Source organism: Sorex araneus, chromosome X (assembly GCF_027595985.1).
Source record: "Sorex araneus isolate mSorAra2 chromosome X, mSorAra2.pri, whole genome shotgun sequence".
Lineage (NCBI taxonomy): Eukaryota > Metazoa > Chordata > Mammalia > Eulipotyphla > Soricidae > Sorex > Sorex araneus.
The window spans coordinates 304,627,770-304,649,446 of record NC_073313.1 but is presented as its reverse complement, the minus strand read 5'-3'; the positions used below and the strand labels follow the sequence as shown (position 1 = coordinate 304,649,446).

General features: G+C 43.2%; 1 protein-coding gene and 1 non-coding gene across 2 annotated transcripts in view; both read right to left on the bottom strand.

Annotated features, from left to right (window-relative positions):
• Window positions 1–6,153: 6,153 nt before the first annotated feature.
• PTCD3 (pentatricopeptide repeat domain 3) overlaps window positions 6,154–21,677 on the bottom strand; it is a 30,075-nt gene continuing 14,551 nt past the window's right edge. Inside the window, exons 10-24 of the mRNA XM_055122422.1 lie at window positions 20,739–20,826; window positions 20,214–20,274; window positions 19,875–19,960; window positions 16,940–17,084; window positions 15,999–16,049; window positions 15,222–15,311; window positions 14,756–14,784; window positions 13,747–13,853; window positions 12,420–12,498; window positions 12,229–12,319; window positions 11,340–11,425; window positions 10,579–10,724; window positions 8,364–8,405; window positions 7,241–7,399; window positions 6,154–6,660 (exon numbers count right to left, since the gene is read on the bottom strand). Coding sequence (XP_054978397.1) covers window positions 6,582–6,660; window positions 7,241–7,399; window positions 8,364–8,405; window positions 10,579–10,724; window positions 11,340–11,425; window positions 12,229–12,319; window positions 12,420–12,498; window positions 13,747–13,853; window positions 14,756–14,784; window positions 15,222–15,311; window positions 15,999–16,049; window positions 16,940–17,084; window positions 19,875–19,960; window positions 20,214–20,274; window positions 20,739–20,826 — 1,339 coding nt within the window. The 3' untranslated portion in view covers window positions 6,154–6,581. The remainder of the gene's footprint in view (window positions 6,661–7,240; window positions 7,400–8,363; window positions 8,406–10,578; window positions 10,725–11,339; window positions 11,426–12,228; window positions 12,320–12,419; window positions 12,499–13,746; window positions 13,854–14,755; window positions 14,785–15,221; window positions 15,312–15,998; window positions 16,050–16,939; window positions 17,085–19,874; window positions 19,961–20,213; window positions 20,275–20,738; window positions 20,827–21,677) is intronic.
• LOC129400202 (small nucleolar RNA SNORD94) lies at window positions 8,666–8,802 on the bottom strand. Its single transcript, XR_008627521.1, has one exon. It is a non-coding gene; the product is annotated as a small nucleolar RNA SNORD94 (small nucleolar RNA).

Sequence of the window (21,677 nt, the reverse complement as noted above, 5' to 3'; positions counted from 1 at the left end):
CACAGTTAAAAATTAAATATCAAATTGGAACTCTGTGTATGTGTATATATATATATGAAACAATTCTGGTGTTCATGTTGTTTTGATAACAGTAGTGCTGGGGTCTGTTCCCGGTTTGGTGCTCAGGGACCACTCATGTTGCAGTCTCTTAGCCTCTCTCCAGAACATGAACTATTTCTCGAACCACCGTTTTCCATTTCCACTTGTACAGTTTTTCTGTCACATGGCATTAAAACTGCCCATCTCCTCTACCCACTGTTTAACTCAGCAGCCCCCCAGTCACAGCACAGCTTTGAAATTCCTGTAACTGACCTTTGCTCCTTTGCTTCTGGACCCTGGACCCTCTTCGCTGCAGTGGTGGTGTTAAGACTAGATTCTTCCTGGTGGTGCCCAGGGACCAGGGGACCCTGGGGATTGGCCATATGCAAGCAAGTGTCTTAACCCCTGTTATCTTTGGGTCTGCAGTCTGTAATGTTAAAAGGATTGACTCATTTTCTGGTAGAATTGAACTGTATTTCCACAAAATTTAGGGAACTTTGCCCACTGATGTTTTGGGTAATTGCCATATTGGATCACCAGGAAAAAACTATTTAACTCCATTCAGATACTTGGGGGGGAGGGGCGCTGTTTGTGCCTCCTGCAGTGGTTCTGGAGGCTCTTTCCAGGTCTGTGATTGATGGTCACCCCCACTGGTGTTATGGAATTGAACCAAATACTTTACTTTTTGGTGTTTGCGCTCGAAGGTGCCCAGGGTCATTTCCTGGTGGTGTTAAAGGGATTATGAAGTCAGCCATGTGCAAGGTACTATTGTGTTTGGCACAAATGGTGCTTTTCTTATCCCCAAATTTTTTTGTTGGAATTTATGCATAGAAAGATACTTTTATTTTGGACTACACCCAGCTATGCTCAGGGCTTACTCCTGGTGGGTTTGGAGGAACCAGGTCAGCACTACAAATGACCAGCCCACTCTGCCGTTGCTCAGGCCCCTAGAAGTGCTTTTATTTGAGTAGCACATCTTGCAAATCACGAAAAATACCAGGCATTATTTTATATTTTTGAAAGAGTAAATTGAACTCCTGAACTCCTCTTTCAAGTCTGCATAGCATTTGACCTTGTCCTTTCTGGCCTTCCCTTTAACGAGATTCTTTATTCAGCTGGATATATCTAGCTTCTCTGGCACCAATGCTTCCTGTAATGTCCTGAATCTCGAGAGTGAAAGCACTTGTCATTTAAGAGCTCTTCAATTCTTGCTAGAACATAATGAGGGCATTCTAAATTCAGCCTTCTCACCTTTGGGATGGCATGAAATTCAGAGTACTTGCAGAGTGACCTGTTTTTCATCTTAGAAGTGCTTGTGATTTTTAACTTGTAAAATATAGCTTATCAGGAAATGTAGATTTCTCTTGGCTCCTAGGAATAACTTGCTTCTGCTATGATGATCTCAGCTCACAAAAAGTAAGCAACACTGGGTAGTGTGTTTGAGTTCTGTAAACCGAAAAAATGAAGTGCACTTGTTGGCTTTCCTCCAGCAAGCTGTGATCCCTTCACTGCATATTGTAACACGGTGATGTCGAAAGGCTCTGACAAGGCCTTGATTCTCCTTCCTGTCATTCTTACGTGGAGTTCAGCTCGACTTGGGTTACCTACCAGCTCTTGAATGATATGAGGAGGTGGAGAGGAAGGTAGGCAGACCCTGGGTGGTCAAGGTGGGACTCTTCAGCATTTTTATTTACACTTGCTGTTGGCTTTAGCCTGTTGCTTCCTGACTGAGTTGTCATGAACCAGACTTAACATTTAGCCTTGTCTTTAATTTTTAGAATTTCAGCATTTAGTGTAACACGCTACAAGGTATTTGCAGACACCCCCTCCCTTTTTTTTCTGTTTTGGTGGCCTGGGTTTGCTCTCACTTGACCGTGGTATGCACTGTGGCCTCTGCTGGGCTGCATTGCTGTACTGGCACATGGTTGTGGCAGTGGGCATCACAAATGGCTCTGCCACCTGTTTTGTTCTTGGTGAGTTGGACACAAGGCAGGGCCTCAACACTGAGCTGTCCCCTGGCTCCCTAAACCACCTCTTGAAAAAAGTTATGCTTTATGCTCTCTAGCTTTTGTGTGTTTATTTTTGTTTGGGGGCCACATCTAACACTACTGTTCTTAGGACTGCTCCTGGCTATGATCAGAGATTGTTCCTGGCAGTGCGGATATATGTGTGGTAAAACAATCCAGCCCAGGTTGGCTATGTGCAAGGCAAGAATCTTATTTGCTCTACTGTCTCTGGCCTTTTGACTATGATTTTAAAACTAGTCGCTTTATATGCCTTTAATATGGATGACTTTCCAGCTATCAAAGCAGAACACAGAGCTCACCCCTGCCAAATTAAAAAATAAATTTTCTCAGGTTTATTGTGTAGTGTTACATTTAACATCTGCATGTGCACAGGATCACCAGAACCTTTCACCATTAGTCACATTTTACCTGATGAGCAATGTGTTCTCTGTTGCTGTGTTGATTTGCTACTTATAGTTCATGAGAATCAGTACTTATCACAATCTTTCAGCAGAATATTTAGCTCTGTTGTTAAATATGGCAAAAGCACTTTTTGTGGCTGATTAATATCCCTGTTACTATTTTTTGAATGTAAATTCCATAGTGAAGCTTGTTCTGGACTATCCCCCCTTCTCTTTACTTAGTGCTTTGTTTTTCTAGGTGTTAGGATTAGACAGACTTTTGAGAGGTAGTCTTCTACTGCCTAGTTAGTACTATTTGCTGCATCACAGAGATTCCAGTGAGTTATTTCTGCTTTCGTCTTCAGATACTTTTCCTTTGAGTTCTTACATGTTGTTCAATCTCTGCATAAGTGGATATATCCATCCTGTTGGTATTTTATAACTCGATACCACTGTGGATCAGTGGTTGCTAAATGTGAGTTCATGTTCATAAATTATTTTGTGTACTGGTGTATGGTCTCTGCTTAAGAATGTTCCATGGAACATTTTTGGCGAAATGTTTTATTCATTTTGTATAGAATTTTCTGTAAGCCTCTTTGGTCTGATGTTTTATTTAAGACCGCAGTTTACCTTGATTTGTCTGATCTTCCCATTCAGTAGGGGTTGGGGCTGAGCACCACCAGGTATAAATCCAAAATAAAAACAAGCATTAAAAAATTTTAAAAAGTAAGATTAAATTCTCCTGGTGGTTTATAAATTCTGGTGCCTGTGTTAGGTACATACTGTCTTCCTTATGAATTGACCTCTTTATCATACTTCATTTCCATCTCATTTCTTCTTGGCTAGATAGAAGTCTGATGTTAAATGTGGCTATGCCTGTTACCTTTTGGTCACCACTAGCCATAAGTTTCATCTTCAACCCTAATTTGATCTTGTAATTACCCCTAGGTGTTTTTTGTAGCCAGCCTACTGACTAGACTAGTGAGCATTTCTTTGACACTAAGGGTGACTTACTATACTGTGCTTTCATTTCTTTTGATGGGGTTGGGGGGTGTTGCAGCATTTGGGGTCATACTCAGCAGTACTTACAAATCAGTCCTGGAGATGTTCAGGGGACCATATATGGGACTGGGGATTGAACCAGGGTTTGTCACGTGCAAGGTAAGTGTCTTAACCCTTGTACTATCTGTGGCCTTTCCTTACATTTGTGCTTGTTGCATTAAATCATTGTTTCCGTTTTCCTTGTTTCACATGTCATTTTATTTTGGTTTTCCATGATGACTGTCTTTAGCTGGTGGTACTCAGGGCTTACTTCTAGCTCTGCTTGGAGATCAGTATGGGCCGTTCTTGGGGCCCATGTGTGGTACTGGGATTAAACCAGGGCTAGCCACATGCAAAACAAGTGTCTCATCCCCTAAACTCTTTCTACAGCCCTTTGATGACCGTTTTACTGAGGGCACACACTCAGATGTGCTCAGGGGATCATGTAGTGCCTGTGTAAAAACTCAGGCCTCCCATATGGAAGGCACGGGCTTCAACCCTTTGAGCCTTCTCTCTGGCCTCAACTGTTACTTGTGTCCCTTTTTGTCTCTGCTGAAAAAGAAAAAAAAATTTAACCAGTTACATGTTCTATGGCAAAAATAGATGTCCAACTTTGCGTTTAGTATAAATTGTTCAATACTGTGTCAAATGATCCAAAGGACCCACATTGGCAAGTGCACTACCACAATTGCGTTGAATCTCTGACCCCAAATTTTAGTTTTCTTTGCCTTTCCTGGAAAAGGACCATTGAGGGAAAATGTGGTACAGTAATTGAACTTGTGCCTCCTGAACGCAGAGCAGGTGCCCTGGCCCTTCTAGCTTTGTCCCTAGCCCTGATGTCCTATGTTGAAATAGGCCTGCAACTTTTTGGTTAGTAGAATCTTACCCAGTTTTGTGTACCTTTTTCCTATTTCCTTGTAGTAGAGGAGTTTCCAGCGTTCTTTTTAAAATCATGACTAATGTTCATGAGCTCCTTTAACTTGCAAGGAAGCATTTATTATAATACAAGTATATTTTGTTGCAAATTTTCATTTGAAAAGTCTATTTCCTCCTGGCACATAGTTTTTATTATTTGGGGGCCACACTGTTCAGTGACTGTTCCTGATTCCGTATTAAGGAGTGATATGTGGTGGGGCTGGAGCACTAGCACAGCGGATAGGATGTTTGCCTTGCACTCGGCCGATCCAAGTTCGATTCCCAGCACCCCATATGGTCCCTGAGCACCGCCGGGGTAATTCCTGAGTGCAGAGCCAGGAGTAACCCCTGTGCATCGCCGGGTGTGACCCAAAAAGCAAAAAAAAAAAAAAAGGAGTGATATGTGGTGCCTGGTTTTCAAACTGGGGTTGGTATGCAAAGATAGCACCTTAACCCCTGCAGTAACTTTCTCACATCCTTGCTGGTGTTCTTGATAATGTGTCAGTGCTTGAGTTCCAGTGATAATGGTCACGATGTTCAAATGCCTTGAGGTAGCTCCTGAAGAGATGGGGAAGCATGATTTACATGCCTGATGATTCCTGGGGCTGCAGTCTTGAATCCTATTGCTGGTTTCACTTTGGACACACAGGAGTGGCTATTGGGTGTCATGCTCTTCAGTGACCCACCCCTCTTATAAGCGGTGCCTTCTGATGTCAGATTCACTAGGACTGAGAGTAGGAGCAGTTATGTTACTGCTGCTGTCAGGTTTGGTAAAACAGTGTCCTGAGTCCAGATCTACTCGATTCATATATATATATTTATGTAGCTCACCACCTGTCCTGGTATGATGTGCAGAGGAAGCTTATATATGAATGTCTGGGTAAATTGGACAGAGACAAAGGGCATGTCTTTCACTGCCATATGGTCATATCCCCTTCTAATGCTCCAGAGTTTCAGAACCATTCAATATCCAAATTAGATTTGAGTAACTCAGAGCTTTCTCATATTTAAAATATTAAATGTTTCCCATATAAACATCAGTTGATACACTGAAATTCAAGTATTAAGATGGAAGCAAGAGGGGCTGGAGCGATAGCACAGCGGGTAGGGTGTTTGCCTTACACGCAGCTGACCCGGGTTCGAATCCCAGCATCCCATATGGTCCCCTGAGCACTGCCAGGAGTAATTCCTGAGTGTAGAACTAGGAGTAATCCCTGTGTATCGCCGGGTGTGACCCAAAAAGCAAAAAAAAAAAAAAAAGATGGAAGCAAGAGGGCCTAGTTCATGTTTCCCCTATGTGAGGCTGAGTAGAGAGCTAGGTGTTGCCCAAATGGGAACATAAGGGAAGGATGATTACCAGAAGTTGCTTCTTTCTGTAAATGCCTTTGAGAAATATTTAGACTGTATAAAACAAATGAAAGGCCAGAATCAAAACTAAAACTTGGTAGTTGAAAAGGAGCACATTTTTTACTATTCAAGGCTAAGATGTCAACTTGTCAGTGCAATTACCCTTTAAATATGGGCTCAGTAACCTTAGTAACCTTTTAAATATGGGAATGCCAGAGTTAGAAAGATGACAGAGATGAAGGCACTATCTATGTCTGTAGCCAACCCCAGTTCTTTGATCAAGAAGAGCCATGAGCACTGCCAAGTGTGGGCAAGCCTCCCCACCCCAAACAAGGGGTGGAAACCAATTCTAGGGACCTTAATTTTCTTTCCCTATCTATACAGTATATAAATGAGAACACATGCACATTTCAGTATTTATTTACAAAGATGTATGGTTTTTCACATTTAACATCCCTGAAACAGGGAGACCACAGGCTCAACACCAATCCTTTGATTACCACCTTCTCTGAAGCCGACGTACCAGCATCACAGCCCCAGCCAAAGGCTATCGATGACAGTGTGCTGTTGTCACAAGTGCAGAGTTTATAGTGACACCAGAATCAGCGCACCTCAGTGTGTGGAAATGAGAAGGGCTGGAATGTTCCACATGAATAGCATGAATAACGGCACAGCCAGAATGGACAGCCAGTATCCAGTCAGGAATTCCGTAAGACTTCTGTCAGTTCCCAGTACACCAAGTCTGACGTCTCTTTTCTTTGATATCATGATTCAGTATTAACAGTGTAGTCCTCAACAACTGTGCCAGCCAGTGCTGCTTCTCATCTCATTTTCATTTGCTTTCACCAATGTCGCTGTCACTGTCACTCTCGCTGTCACTGCTCAGTGCACTTAGGTTTCCCAGAGCCTCTCTATAAACAGAGTTATTCAAAGGTTTACCTACAATTCCATTGCAGCTATGAACTCTACAGATGAAAACGTTCTAGCAATCAATTCCACAGACACCCCCAACTCCTACGACGAAACAACTGTTAACTAACCCTGTCCTCTCCCAGGAAGATACCTAAATGGGCAGATAGCATCTTCTAGCTATCTACTTCTTTAGATTTTAACGTAGCAATCTGAGTAACCCCAGCAGTGCTCAGGGGTTACTCCCCTGGCTCCGCACTCAGAAATTTTTCTTGGAGGTGCTCGGAGTTGACCCAGTTCGCCGCATGCAAGGCAGGCGCCCAACCCAATGTACTATCTTTCCAGCTGCGGCTTCATTTTTATCTTTTTTTTTTTTTTTCTTTTTGGGTCACACCTGGCAATGCACAGGGGTTACTTCTGGCTCTGCACTCAGGAATTACCCCTGGCGGTGCTCAGGGGACCATATGGGATGCTGGGATTCGAACCCGGGTTGGCCACGTGCAAAGCAAACGCCCTACCCGCTGTGCTATCGCTTCAGCCCCTCATTTTTATCTTTCTTGGTGGGGGCACAGACCCACTTACTTTTGCTCCTGGCTGAGTTCGAAGTCAGTCATCGCTCTCTGAGTGAGGCTCTCACAGACAGGTAAGCTGAACGCCTGTGCCAGCTTCACAATCTCAATGGCCTGTGCAGGACTGTTGGAAACTTTGGCACTATCCATGAGTTCTTTCAGCACATCATTTCTATTAAAGGGAGAGTATCAGGAAGATTCTTCAACACAACTAATCTTTGCATAGTTTATGTGCAAAAATCTATTTAAAACAATAAATTTGTTGTTAAAACTTGTTGAAACACAAGTTCAGTCAAAAATTCTCCGTAGTAGCTTTAGAAGTAATGTGATACAAGGCTAACTAAAGGACCAAAGAGATAATGAACAGCAGTTCTGTATGTCTTCATCAAAGACTAGTCAATGCATTCCACACGTGTGTGGCAATCACTGAGTAGAGTTTCCAAAAGGGGTTTGCTTGGATTCTCTAGGGCAGGGTGCAGGGCTACTGGTTTTTCCTATGTGTGGGATCGGAGACATAGTACTGTGGGTAAGGTACCTGCCTGTTAAGCTGACCTGGGTTTGATCCCTGTCACCATATATGATCCCTGGAGCATAGCTGGGATTGATCCCCTGGTACAATCCTTGGTGACCTTGCTCCTCCCCCGCCCCCAACCTTCTACTCCTCACCCAAAATAACTCTTTCCACTTGCAACCATATTTGCCTGGCAAACTTTGACTCCAGGTAAGTAGGATATATAAATCAAACTTCTATGATGAACTAAATGTATTTGGGGGATTTCTGGCCACACCCCAGCAGTACTCAAGGGTTATTCCTCTTCCGTGCTCAGGAATCACCCCAAGTTATGTCTGGGGCATCATATGTGTTGCTGGGGATCAAACTGCAGTTAGTGTGACCCAAAACAAAAGCCTGAGCCCCTGTACTCTCTCTGGGTTCCCTAAAACAAAATCTGTATGATGGACTCACACTCCCTGGTTTAAGGAGCCAGGCTTCCAGTGGTGGGTGCTTTTCCGTTCACCTGCCTGTGGAGGACACCCAGTTCCCAGAGTTGAGATTTGTGAAGTTAACTCTAGTCACTTCACAAGAGTGACCTCTGCTGATTCCACAATGTGCCCAAACAGGCTTAACTTCAACTTACCTAGGAATCTTATTATGCTTCCTGAAAAGTCCCAACATCTTCCTGTTGAAGGTAAAATAGCAGAAAGATTGTCAATCTGTGAGCCACCCTGCCACTCACCCTTGACTTGGCTCAGTTTCCCCTGGTGTGCCAACACCTCCCACCCTACACAGCTCATGAAGTCTGACAAACTAAGTTTCATTTGTTGCTGAGAATGGCCTGTTTTCTCTTTACTCATGGTGGCTGGAAGAGAAGGATGCAAGTCAATGAGCCGCACGCTCATGTAACTCAGGAGTTGTAAACTAACACTACATTATGAAGAGCAGGCTCAGATTAAGGCATCAGTCTCATGTAAGTGCCTGCCATCAACCTGCCACATGCAGGACAAAGGCAAAACACATACATTCAGCTCCCATGATTCAGCTGAGGTCCGTACCCCTGCGCCAATCATCACAGCCTGATTCATAACGGGTGTGCGCCAACCAAAGTCTCACACCACATGTTTCTTTCGCCATCATCATAGCAGGTCACATGGATGGCTCAGGATCCTAAGAGCTGAAGTAGTGAAGCATCCATCAACTTTACCCTAAGGCTGTGAATAGCTGCATTTTGTACTCATGATCATATTCAAAATAAGTTTTCAATTTATATTTGGTTTGTGAGTCATACCTGCAATGCTCAGGAGTGCCCATGGGCTGTTAGGAATGAATGCAGATCAGCCACATGCAAGGCAAGTGCCCTGCCTGCTATACGATCTCTCTGGCCTCTCAAAGTAAATTATTTCCTTGTGCTCAAGTAACACCCACGTAAAAATTAGTATGTGAAGTAAGTGCCAACAAACCAGAAAGGTTCTAGTCAAGGCCATGTTTAGTACATGCTTGGAAGAATACTTGTTCTGGAGCCTCACCCAGCAGTGCTCTGGGGACCATTGAAGACATGAGGTCAAACCCGGGCTCCTGGATGCAGAGCATGCACTCCAGCCAGGAAAACTGTCCTCTGGCCCTCAAGAGCAGGTATTTTTGGTTTATTTAGTTTAAGTGAATTAAGTGACTACCTGAGACAACAGAAAGGTAAGAAATGGAAAGCCCAATTAACCACGCCGTTTCTTCTACATCTGCTTTTCCTTTGGACTCATTATGCCGATGAGAAAAGTAAAAAACAATCCTTGCCAACACCAAAGAAAATGTTGACCAGAGGAAGTTCCACACACAGAAAGAGGCATAGTTCAATGAGCCAAGCACAGTTTTGCATGCAGAGACCCATAGTCCATCCTTGAATCACAGGGTCCACTGAGTATAGCCAAGAATAGCGCCCAACCACATCTGGGTGTGGCCCAAAAACAAAAACGGAAAGAAAATAAGCCCAATGAATGAATGTTCTTCCTTCCAACCTCGACTTATCTCTGGAGTAACATTATTTCTTAATGCAATGAGATAAACATTCCTTTTTATATATAATTTTTTTTTTATTTTTAAAATTTTATTGAATCACCGTGAGATAGTTACAAGCTTTCATGTTTGGGTTACAATCTCACAATGATCAAACAACCCATCCCTTCACCAGTGCACATTCCCCACCACCAATATCCCGGGTATACACCCCCTTCCCCGCTCTCCCCCTGCCTCTAAGGCAGACAATATTCCCCATACTCTCTCTCTACTTTGGGGCATTATAGCTTACAACACAGACACTGAGAGATCATCATGTTTGGTCCATTATCTACTTTCAACATGCATCTCCCATCCCAACTGGTTCCTCCAGCCATCATTTTCTTAGTGATCCCTTCTCTATTCCATCTGCCTTCTCCCCTCCGCTCATGAAGCAGTCTTCCAGCTATGGGGCAATCCCCTTGGCCCTTGTATCTACGGTCCTTAGATGTCAGCCTCATGTGATGTTATTCTATACTCCACAAATGAATGCAGTCCCTCTATGTCTGTCCCTCTCTTTCTAACTCATTTCACTTAGCATGATACTCTCCATGGAGATAAACATTCTTGTCAAAGCTAAATGAAATGACAGCATTTAATGATCTGCTTTTGTTTTTCAACTACTCATTCCTGGTAAGCAAAGACTTACTACATTTGGAATTTCTCATTGGACTCGGTAAACATCCTCGTTTGTCTCCAGATATATAAGACATCACACAGTCCAATTAGAGAACCTCTACTAACCAGGTTCAGTGTTTTCTGAGGTCCACATACAAACATTTGTAGTGATATTTGTGTATTGTACTCACCAGGCTTCCTGGGTTCTCCCGGCCCGTAGGAGGAGGAGGACTATACAGTTGAGAGGGTTGGCAGGCCAATCAGGAGTCTGTTTGGCATCCTGGCTCTCGTATGTAGCTTTGATGTCAGCAGCACAGTCAGCGAATGCCGCCTGAAGCTGAGAGACGGAGAATCAGCAGAACTGCCAAACTCACACGCTTCACGACTTCAGGAGATTCCACATGACCATCGTGTGACGTATTTTACCATTTGCCATTTGAGCACATGTGGACAGCACACATGGAAACACAGAAAGAAGAAAAAAAGGCGCTCTGCCATGTGTAATCTGATGAGCTGAATTTTCCACATATAATCCAATTACGAGTTTTCACTTTATTTTTATAGGTTTTTAGGCCACACACAGTGATAGGTTTGTGCTGAGGGATTACCCAAGGCAAGCTTGGGGGGGACCATATGTGATGCCAGGATATCAAAACCAGGCTGGCCATGTGCAAGACAAACGCTCTACCGGAATTACTATCATTCTGGCCTCACAGATTTTCATTTTAGATATGAAAACAAAAACAAGAAAATCCCACAAGTGACTAACATGTCACAACTGATTGTCTACTTTGAACTAGAGGAGTGAGAATTAACTTTCAGAACAGAATTCTTTTAGATACACAGTATCTAAAAGATACCTGTGTCAGAATTCTCCACGAGGCCTGAAAAGGCTGTCAGCATGAGTTTATACTAGGCAGTGTGTATCTGAAGCTCAGGGATTCAGTCCTACCTCTGGCACATGATGATCCCTTGCCATAAGTGTCAAAATCTCCTCTTTCAGGTCATTGCGGTAGGTGTGACCGTATTCTTTACAATCTTGAAACAAATAAATACCAACGTGAAAAAGTGATCACTGTCATAAACCTTCTGGCACAATTGGTTCACTGTTAAATGTCACCTATGTTTTTGGGCGGGTGAAACTGAGATGCTAATTTGATAAACTCCAGTACTATTCTAGAAAGACAGGGTGACTCATGGTTAGAACAGAGAGCAGCAAGCCAATGCCAGTAGCCTCCTAGTCCCACTCTATACTCAGTCACTGACTACATTGGCAAGACTTAATTTTTGAATTAGACAGAAACTGACAACCATTAACCTGATGGAACAGATATAACATTTTGTGCAGCCTATTTACATAGTTCATACAGAGCTGTTTCTCACAAACATTAAGAATCACTGTTCAGCAGTTCAACACGGTGCACAGCACCAGCAGGAACTCTGGGGTTGGGACATCTACATTCAGATTTGGGTGTGCTACATAGCATTCACCTCCCCTTTGTCATGTTGCAAGACAGTTCCAAGTTCACCCCTGTCATAAAGGAACTTACTGGATTGTTTTAGCTCATAAAATCTGATAGGCAAGATGAGCAAGATATGCAAGAGCACCTTGGAGCTAACTTAACTAATGCCTTCAATTCAGTTAACAATGAAAGTCTGTAGGGCGAGGGATGGAGCTCAGTGACAGAGTACAAATGTCCTATCTCTTAATTCCTATCCAAGCTAACATACTCAAGTAAGCTACAAAAATCAAAAATTTATTTCTAACATTGACAGCATGTTTGTTAATCAAAATGAAATACAGTGATGTATAAGCCTAGACACATAAGCTTAACACTAACCTTTCCAGATCTGAGGAATCACCTCCAGCCGATTAGCCACATCCAGTGCTTGAAGCAGATCTATCAGTGCTTGGCAATGAGGAAAGAACACCTAGTTAAGAGAGACAGAAATGTAGTTTGAAAGCAATAATTAGCACCGCCCCACACCGAAATACATCCACAGTAAGTGACAAGTTAACAAATGATCTTACTGAAGGTACCAGGTTTTTATACCACTTCAAGGTGACATCTATTTTTTCCATGAGACAAATCAAATTGAAAAATTTAGAACTGCAACAGAAAGAAAGAGTTTGTTTAAAACACTACATAATAGAGGAACAGGGCTGAGATGGCTCAAAAGGTTAACATGTATTTGCTGGACAGGACTCAATCCCTGGCACATTATGGCACCTTCAGAACCACTGGGAGTGATACACTCCCTCGACCCCTGCCCACAGCACATGCCAAGAGCAGCCTCCAGCACTGCCAAGTGTCGTCCCAAAATAAAATGAATGAATAAACATTTATTGCCTTCTTGTAATTTCAAAGTTGCAATAATTCTGAGTTACATGGGTATGCTCAGCACCTTTGGGCTGGAGCGATAGCACAGCAGATAGGGCGTTTGCCTTGCACACAGTCAACCTGGGTTCGATTCCTCCGTCCTTCTCAGAGAGCCCTGCAAGCTACTGAGAGTATCCCGCCCTCACGGCAGAGCCTGGCAAGCTACCCATAGCATATTCAATATGCCAAATACAGTAACAAGTCTCACAATGGTGCCCACTCAAGCAAATCGATGAGCAAAGGGATGACAGTGATACATGGGTATACTAACTGTGTTTTCTGCTTGCCAATGAAAATCTTACTTTCAACAATCATTCAGACTGCCTCAGCATACTCTCAGCAGACTAGGGATACCATTTTCTTTGTAAAAAACATACAATGTGAAGTAAGGATCTGAACATGAACTATCAGCACACAACATCTCCTTCTATCTCCCTCAACTCTTGTTTTGATATGTCATCTTCGAGCAAACCTGTTTTAAGAAGTCTTTTTGGGTTGCAGTATCTTATCTTTAAAACAAATGAGACTGTGGTCAGAGAGGAACAAAGGGCTGGTGAGGAGGCCATGAGTTCAACCCTGAGCACTATTGGCCCAAGTAATAAACCATCAGGTCCACAAAATTGGGCCAAGTGTTGTCAAGCCCCTTCTCAAACACTGCTGGGGAGATAGCATCCTCCACTAAAAAGGCTATGATGAAAGTTTTAGAGATGTGCCTTGCTAAAAATCCAAAAATACACAAGAGCATAAAAGGTAAAGATATGTGGATTCAAATATATAAGGAGAAAAAGCTTTAAAGAATATACCAGAAAGGTCAGCCTGCATTCTTACCACTGCTTGATTTTCAAAGTGCCCAATCACGAGGTCAGTGGCACACTGCCCGAGTAAGAAGACAGAAGGGCTAGGAAAGGTGCCTGCCCCACCTAGCATGGGTGCCAAAAGGTAGCCCAACAGTATAGGAGAGACTTCCAACACACTCACTAGTAGAAATTACGTCGATTGTCAGATCCGATGAATTTCCAGTTTTCTCCAGTGTTTAAAAGGTCATGTACTTGATAAGCAAGCTCTAGATCTTTCAGAGATGAGCACTGAAAATTTGCAAACAGCAAAATAAGTATCACTAAAATCCTTATCCAAATAGTGGCTCATTATATAAACAAACGTGGAGTTATTTATACTGATTCAGTGCTAGTACTGGTTAAGAGCAAATGAACCATAAAACACTTAGGAAAAGAACAAACCCCATATTCTGTGAAATTTAACACAGAATTCTGATCCGGTGATCACAGACATTTAGAATCCCTTCGACAAGAAGCATTTCACAGAATTCACCCCGCAACTTCTCTGCAGGAGCAGGGCTCCGTGAGTCCTAGTACCACCCACCTATGCAGCTACACGGTGTCAGCACAACACAAAATGTGCCTGGGTATGTGTGTTAAGACTAAGAAAAAATCTGAAAGACACCAACTAGATTATAAAGCTGAGGGAATGGGCTATGCTTATCAATTCAGAAACTGCTTTAATTTTTTTCCCCTGAGAAGCATGATAAATTGAAACACCAAACTTAAAAAAGCCACTCATCAACCTTAAAATTTACTAACAGAGAATAAAGACTGAGGTGCTTGTCCTGCTTGCAGCTGACCCTAGTCTGAGACTCATATATGCTCCCCTGAGCCTGCAGAAGTGGCCCCTGAGCAGAGCCAAAACTATGCCCTGAGCACAGCTGGGGGCTGCCCTAATAGATAAATATAAATGCCTTATGTGAACAGATATGAAAATAAATACACAATTACAGAGTAGGTAAGGAAGGGATGGTAGATGATTTAGCAATTTTAGAAATATGAAAGACATGAACAAAATAATGGAGTGAAAAAATGAGGGAGCACCCCGCTTCCCAGATACACCACCCAGCCGTAGAAAATGCATAAGGATAGCGATAGGAAATGGATCAAAGGAGAAAGGAAAACAAAAGCGAAGAAATGATACTTACAGCTTTCATGGCTGACTGAAAAAACATATCTGAAAATCAAAGTTCACAAGAGTCTGGTTACCGAAGTTAAGATGTATTTTGGGGTTAGTAACATCAATAACAGTCCTGGTCATAGAATTAATGTTGTGTAAGAAAAAAAACCTAAAGGAATTAAAAGCTCAACAGGAAGTGTACTGCAAAGCATCTACCGAAAGATCAAACCCTGTCCTCAACACAAGGTGTCTAGTAACTTGCACAGAAAGCAGGTTCTTCCTGTGACTACATAAGCTATATATGTTTTGGTTTTGAGTCACACTGGTAGTGCTCAGGGCTTACTTACTCCTGGCTCTATGCTCAGGGATAACTCCTGGAGGGGCTCGAGGGACCATATGGGTGCCGGGGATGGGACCCCAGGCAGCCAGTGCAAGGCAAGCGCCCTAGCCACTATACCAGTGCTCCGGCCTCCACAAGCTATTTCTGTACTTACCATCATCCACATCCTTTGGGGAGAATTTCTTTCCCGTCAATTCTTCCATGATTTCATAGATTATGTGGGTTGCGCCTGTTGAAGGACTTTCTGCAAAACAAGGCAAAATGGGCTTGACCCAAGCCTATTTCTGGTGCCAGTGCCCAGACCTGGCACAGAGGTCACCTGCCCCTTCCTCTATCCCAAGACCGGGCGCACTTCAGGTCAGGAAGCAGCTGCAGAACACACATGTCACAGGGCAGTGTCCAAGCCACAGGTCTGTGTTCTCGTGTTCCCCAGGTTTCCCAACCCTTTCGGCAAGGCTCTCCCATGGGGATTCCAAACAAGGTCACAGCTGCCATGACAGTGATAGGAAGGAAAGGCCACTCCTCTGCCTCAGTGACTTTAGTAGACGCTGGGCACTACTGGGATGAAGGTGTTTTACACTTGACCTAACAGTCATGCACAGCCAGGTACTACTGTACATAGCTCTGGAGAACAAAGAAACTGCAAACTCCTGTGCCTTCTGACCACTTCTAACAGTATGAAGACATTTAGAGATTTGCCTCCCCTCCCAGTCAGCTCATTTACACCACAAAAAAACAAACAAATAATAAAAAAAAAAAACAATGCAGTCAGTGCTCTCATAGTATTTTGCTCAAAACGGAAACAATTGGTAAATTAGCTATTCTTAATTCATATGCAAAGGTGATCTAGAACTGGTCATATGAATTTAAAGGGACGTTCTTTTTTGAAACTGGTTCAACATGTATCAATGTAACATAATCTCATACATACCCTGTTGATAAAACAGCTGAATAAGGTAGTGATATGTTGCAAGCGAGGGTTCTGAAATGACCAGGAAGATTAGAAAATTAAAAGAAGAAATGCTACAAGTCCAACACTGCTCTCCAGAATAGGGGCCCAGTGAACTGAGAACACAGTGACACTAGTACTGAGAGGAAAGACTAGGCTCTTCTTTCCTTTGAATAAGGAAACCACAGGCTCACTGGGTTTAAGAATCAAAATGATTAAATTATATTTAGTTACTGAAATGTCTTAACTAATCTATCTGTAATATGACTCTTTTTTTCCCCTCTTCACAACCAGTTCTGTGCTCAGAAGTCACTTCCTGCAGTGCGCTGTAGTAAATCTAGCCACTGCTTGCAAAACATGCACTCAACCCCCTAAGCAATCTCTATGGCCCTGATGTCCATTTCAGAATACCAAAGCAAGGCTGACCAGATAGTCCAATATAGGAGGTCTGGATTTGATTCCCACAAGATCCTGAGTACTGCCAGGAGTGACTCCTGAGCACAGAGTTGGAATAAGCCCCTGAGCACAGCAGGGTGTGGACCAAAACAAAAATAACAAAACACTTTACAAACACTAAAGTGGATCAAAGTGAACCGAGTCCCAAAATAACCTTCAACAAATGAAAGCATATAGAATATCGAGGTATATTCAAATTTAATATTGGATTCAAATTCATAATTATGCTAGAAAACATCACAGGATTTAAAATGATCTAACTTGGAAGTCAGTAATCTGCCCAAGAATTAAGGTGCAGTCCATAAAAGCACTGACACCACTAAGAGAACACTATGAGCAGCCTTAGAGAACACAAAGACACATCACACAGGAGGTCTGCCAAATGGGAGAAAGATGCAATCACAGCACACTAGAGAAGCTGCTCTCACCCAGAACCCCTGGTGGCCTGACCCCGGGCACCCCCTCACCTATCCCGATGGCTTTCATCTCCCGAAAGGTCTGTAAGGCTGGCGATTTTCCAAATGCATAAAATCTTCGTAGACACTTCAGAATGGTATTAAAAGTCTGTAGATTTGGTTTTACATTCTGTGCAGCCATTTGTTTCAGCAGCTCCTGTTTAATCCACATAGAGATTATTATTAACATCTAGTGGATTAATCTGCTCAGTAAGATAACATTATATACTGCAAAAGAATATGACTTTAAATATAGTGACGGGATTAAAGGACTATATATAAAGGAGGTTATGGAACACTGCTCTTCAATAAAGGCTTGAGAGAAAAAATAAGTGGCTCCAAGAGGTCTCTCATGCAATGTTGGGTGTGCCCCTCCCCCACCACAACTAAGTCTCAATAAAGCAGATTAATAAATGTTTCCCTAAACTGTGTTAGTCAGTAGGCCAAAGACATTGCATTTTAGAGAAGGTCCAGCTACCCCTGAGCCCTAGCAGGTCTTCAGATGTCAACACAAGGACAGACTAGAACGATACTTTGCTTTTTAATTTTCAGGAAGGTGCAGGGGACCACACCCAGCAGTGTGCAACGGCTATTCCTGGTCCTGCCCACAAGGATCACTGCTGGCACTGCTGAGAGGACCATAAGTGGTTCTGGGGACTGAGCCGTGGTTGGCTGCATAAAACACAGGTGCCTTAAGCCATGTACTATTTCCCCGCCATTTGCAATCACGGATTTTATTGTTGGCTGCGGAGCTGCTCAGAGGCCAGTGATGTTGGGGGCCAGGACGTCAGGGGAAACACCGTGCTGGCGCACAAACCCAGAGCCTCAGGTAGGGAAGACGTGGGCTGTACACCTGAGTCACATCTCCTATCTTTTTCTTCTTTTTTAAATGAAAAAGCACATTCCTACTGCTGTGATTCTCCAACCCAACCAATTCAATTTTTCAAAGCTTACCCAGTAAAATTTACTTCAGTAAGTACATTAGTTTTATAATTACGAGAAATCAAAGAACAAAGCAACCTAGATCTCACTAAGGTCTACGTGTATTCTTCAGGTCATGAAATATTTTCTGAGGCTGTGGTGATAGCACAGCAGGTAAGGCGTTTGCCTTGCACACGGCCGACCAGGGTTCAATTCCCAGCATCCCAGGTGGTCCCCCAAGCACTGCAAGGAGTAATTCCTGAGTGCAGAGCCAGCAGTAACCCCTGTGCACTGCCAAGTGTGACCCAAAAAGAAAAAAAAAACACACCAAAAGAAGAGATTTTTTTCTTTTCGCATCTTGGAATAAGGAGTTATTTAAATGACAGAATTGAGAGATTTCTCAGAAAAGAATACAGCTGCCAGGATACAGCAATTCTGTTTCTTGGTTTCCTTTTCTGTCCTTCTGCCAAAAAGGACAAAATTCCCTCCCACCGCCGAGATGTGATCCCGGGGGCCACACACATGTGCGGCCTCTCCGCAGCTGCACAAGCGTGAATCCAGACCCAGCAAAACCTCTTTCGGCGTGGGCAACTCCTCGCAGAATGTCTCCAGCCTGAGAACTAAGCCTTGGCCCCGTGCCCGCCCAGGAGGGGAAAGGTATTTTTCTCTCTCGCCTCTTTCTCTCCGGGGATGAAGGGCGCGGTGGCCGCCATAATAAGACGACCACAGATTGGGTTTTCAAGCCTGCAATTATCTAATATCTGGAAGAAATCTCCCTGGACTTCTTGTTAAAGTACAGAAATTCAAAACCACGCGGCCGCAGTAGCGGCCGCGCGACCTTATTTGTCTTCACAGTAGGTCTGAATCTAGTGGGGTACTCCTAACAACAATAGTGACGTTTGTGTTGAAATATTGAATGTAACAAAAGTAAACAGAATGTAAAATGAAACTTATCAGTTACAAGGTAGGGGGTGGGGGGGCGGGATGGGAGGTGTACTGTGTGGGGTTTTTTTTTTTTTGGTGGTGGTATATGGGCACTGGTGAAGGGATGGTTGTTTCAGCATTGTATAACTGAGACCTAAGCCCGAAAGCATTGTAATCTTCCACACGGTGATTTAATAAAATAAAATAAAAAATAATAAAAAAAAAGGACAAAATTCCAAAGAGCACATGCACACCATTCTTCACGGCAGCACTTAGCAAGCAACTAGGTTACAGAACAAATCTGGGTGTCTGATGACAGATGAGGGGATCACACAGTGTGGCAGACACGCAATGGAATACTACATAGCTGCAAGAAACAATGAAATTATGCAATTGACAGCAACTCAGATGGAACTGGAAGATTTCCTGTTAAGTCAGTCACAAGTACAAATTCCAGAAGAACTCACTTATCTGTGGTAGACAAAGTAACAAAATAAGGAAATATAAAACATAAAAGGGGATAGCTAGATTACCCTTCACCCTGGAGTACAGAAATAAGGACAGGGGAGGGAAAAAACTGAGGGCTGGTGGGGAGGGGGCTTCTGGGGAAGGAGTGTTTAGTAGGTGAGTTAAGAAAAGGGGGCAGATGGTAGGAACCAGGGGCCTCAGATATACTGGCGGCAAAATGTGTGCTATCTCTACAGACCCAAACCACAGAGCCGACACTGAATACACGGTACCCAGATCACAACAACCAAACTTGAATAGACTCCTGCCAAGGAGGGAGCTCAGGAAACCTGTGAACACTGATGGTAGGACTGGTGCTGGGACACCGTATGCTTGAAATTCAACTATGAGTAACTTTGTGAATCACGACACCTCTTATGGTCCCTGAGCACCCCCGGAGTGATTCCTGAGTGTAAAGCCAAGAGTGTGGCCCCAAAACAACAAAACAACAGGGCAGCCAGGACAATATGCAGATAACCCACAGTGCACTCAGCAGGGCCAATCAGACTCACACAGTTGATGCACCAACCCAGGCCTCCCCACCTAAAAGTACCTGCATCTGTTAGAAGACAAAACAAAGGTGAAATATTCTTACCAGTACACTATTCCACTTTCCTTCAAATCTTTCATTTGTCAACCACGTTGTTGCTTCGATCAATGCATTGAAAGTGTAAACATCAGCTGAAAGAGGAAAACTACTTTTAACAGAATTTGGGGTTGACTGATCCTCAGTGGTCCTCTCATATAAAATGTGGTTTGTGAGCTCTTCTCACATGTGTCCATCTCTCTCTGCATTTCTTTTAGTCCTCCTTCATTTAGTAATCCCACAGGAAAGCAGATGCATGCAAGCCAGTGACTAAAGCAAGATTCAAAGAGTTCATAGGCTCAAAAGAAATGAAAGCAGGAGGGAAGGGAGTTCTCCAGATATACTCACCATGGAGTCTGTTGTTTAATAATGCAGTGTACAAGTCTAACGCCTGCGTATAAGCTCGGTGCTAGAAAAGGGAAAGATTAAAAAAAAAAAAGATTAAGCAATCAATAAATGTATTTGTTGAAAAAAAAAAAAAACAACACCCGAAAATCTAATGCTCTAGGGTTTGAGAAAATAGCTGTGAACAAAACAGCATCCTGGTCTCATGAAGCTGATCTAATATTTCTGACTGGGGCCAACTGCAGCTTTAGGTGACATTCTGGGGACATTTTTAGTTGTCACAATTGGGGTGGTGAGGGTCAAGTCTGGCAGTGGGTCTGGGGGAATCAGAACATTTTGACGAGGCGCTGGGAAGCCCCCACAACAAATGACTGGCTTCAAATATGAATGCTTCTCAGGCTAAGAAACCCTGACTTAGTGGAACGAAAAAAGAAAGTATTCTTTAATTCTTAGTTCTTAATAATTCTTAATTCTTAAAATTAATTAAGTATTCAAAAAGAAAAACCAAATAAAGTCCCAACAAGTTACCTTCACCATTCCTCGGATCATGGTGCAATAGGAATGTGCATTTTTCTCTGGCATTAGAGCAAAGATTCTTTCAGCATTGTTTTTCGCCCTAGACACAACAAGCACATAAATGTGAACCGGGGGAAAATAGACGAAGGTGGGGGCGTGGGGACCAAACATGGCCAACTACATTTCACAAAGTTCTAAGCACTACCGTGTTAAACATTAACCCTACGTGTTTCAGGCTTCCTCAGTGAACTTCCCTTTCTCCTCCTCCCAGAAAAGCTCTCTGCGCTCTTTCGACAATCCCTAATCCTGAGTTTATCTCTAACTTTTCAACTGTGCTTTGCCTCTCACTGTCAAAATTCCCCAAGTCAGGGCTGGTTACTTATGAGTCAAACTTATTGGTAACCCTGGTCTTTGCATTTACAGTGAATTACTTGCTTTTCTATTTTCCTTATAGCCTCTTTATATTTTACCACAGAGCAACATTGTTTGCTTAAACACAGCACTGGAGCACTGTCACTGTCATCCCATTGTTCACTGATTTGCTCAAGCGGGCACCAGTAACATCTCCATTGTGAAACTCATTACTGTTTTTGGTATATCAAATATGCCACGGGTAGCTTGCCAGGCACTGTCATGCGGGCGAGATACTCTTGGTAGCTTGCCGGGCTCTCCGTGAGGGATGGAGGAATTGAACCCAGGTTGGCGGCGTGAAAGGCAAACGCCCTACCTGCTGTGCTATTGCTTAAACACAGAAAGACCATTAATGTTATACTACTAATATCTGGGAGTTGACTGACTGAAATGTACCTACTCGTGGGCACCCATCATAATTACTTGACTCAGACTTCGGTTGCTGTAGTGCCTAATACCCTATAAAGAGAGGTCCTGCCATGGGACGGGTATGGATCCGGGGCAAGTGGTGAAGCTGTCCCGGCATCAAAATTGGATACC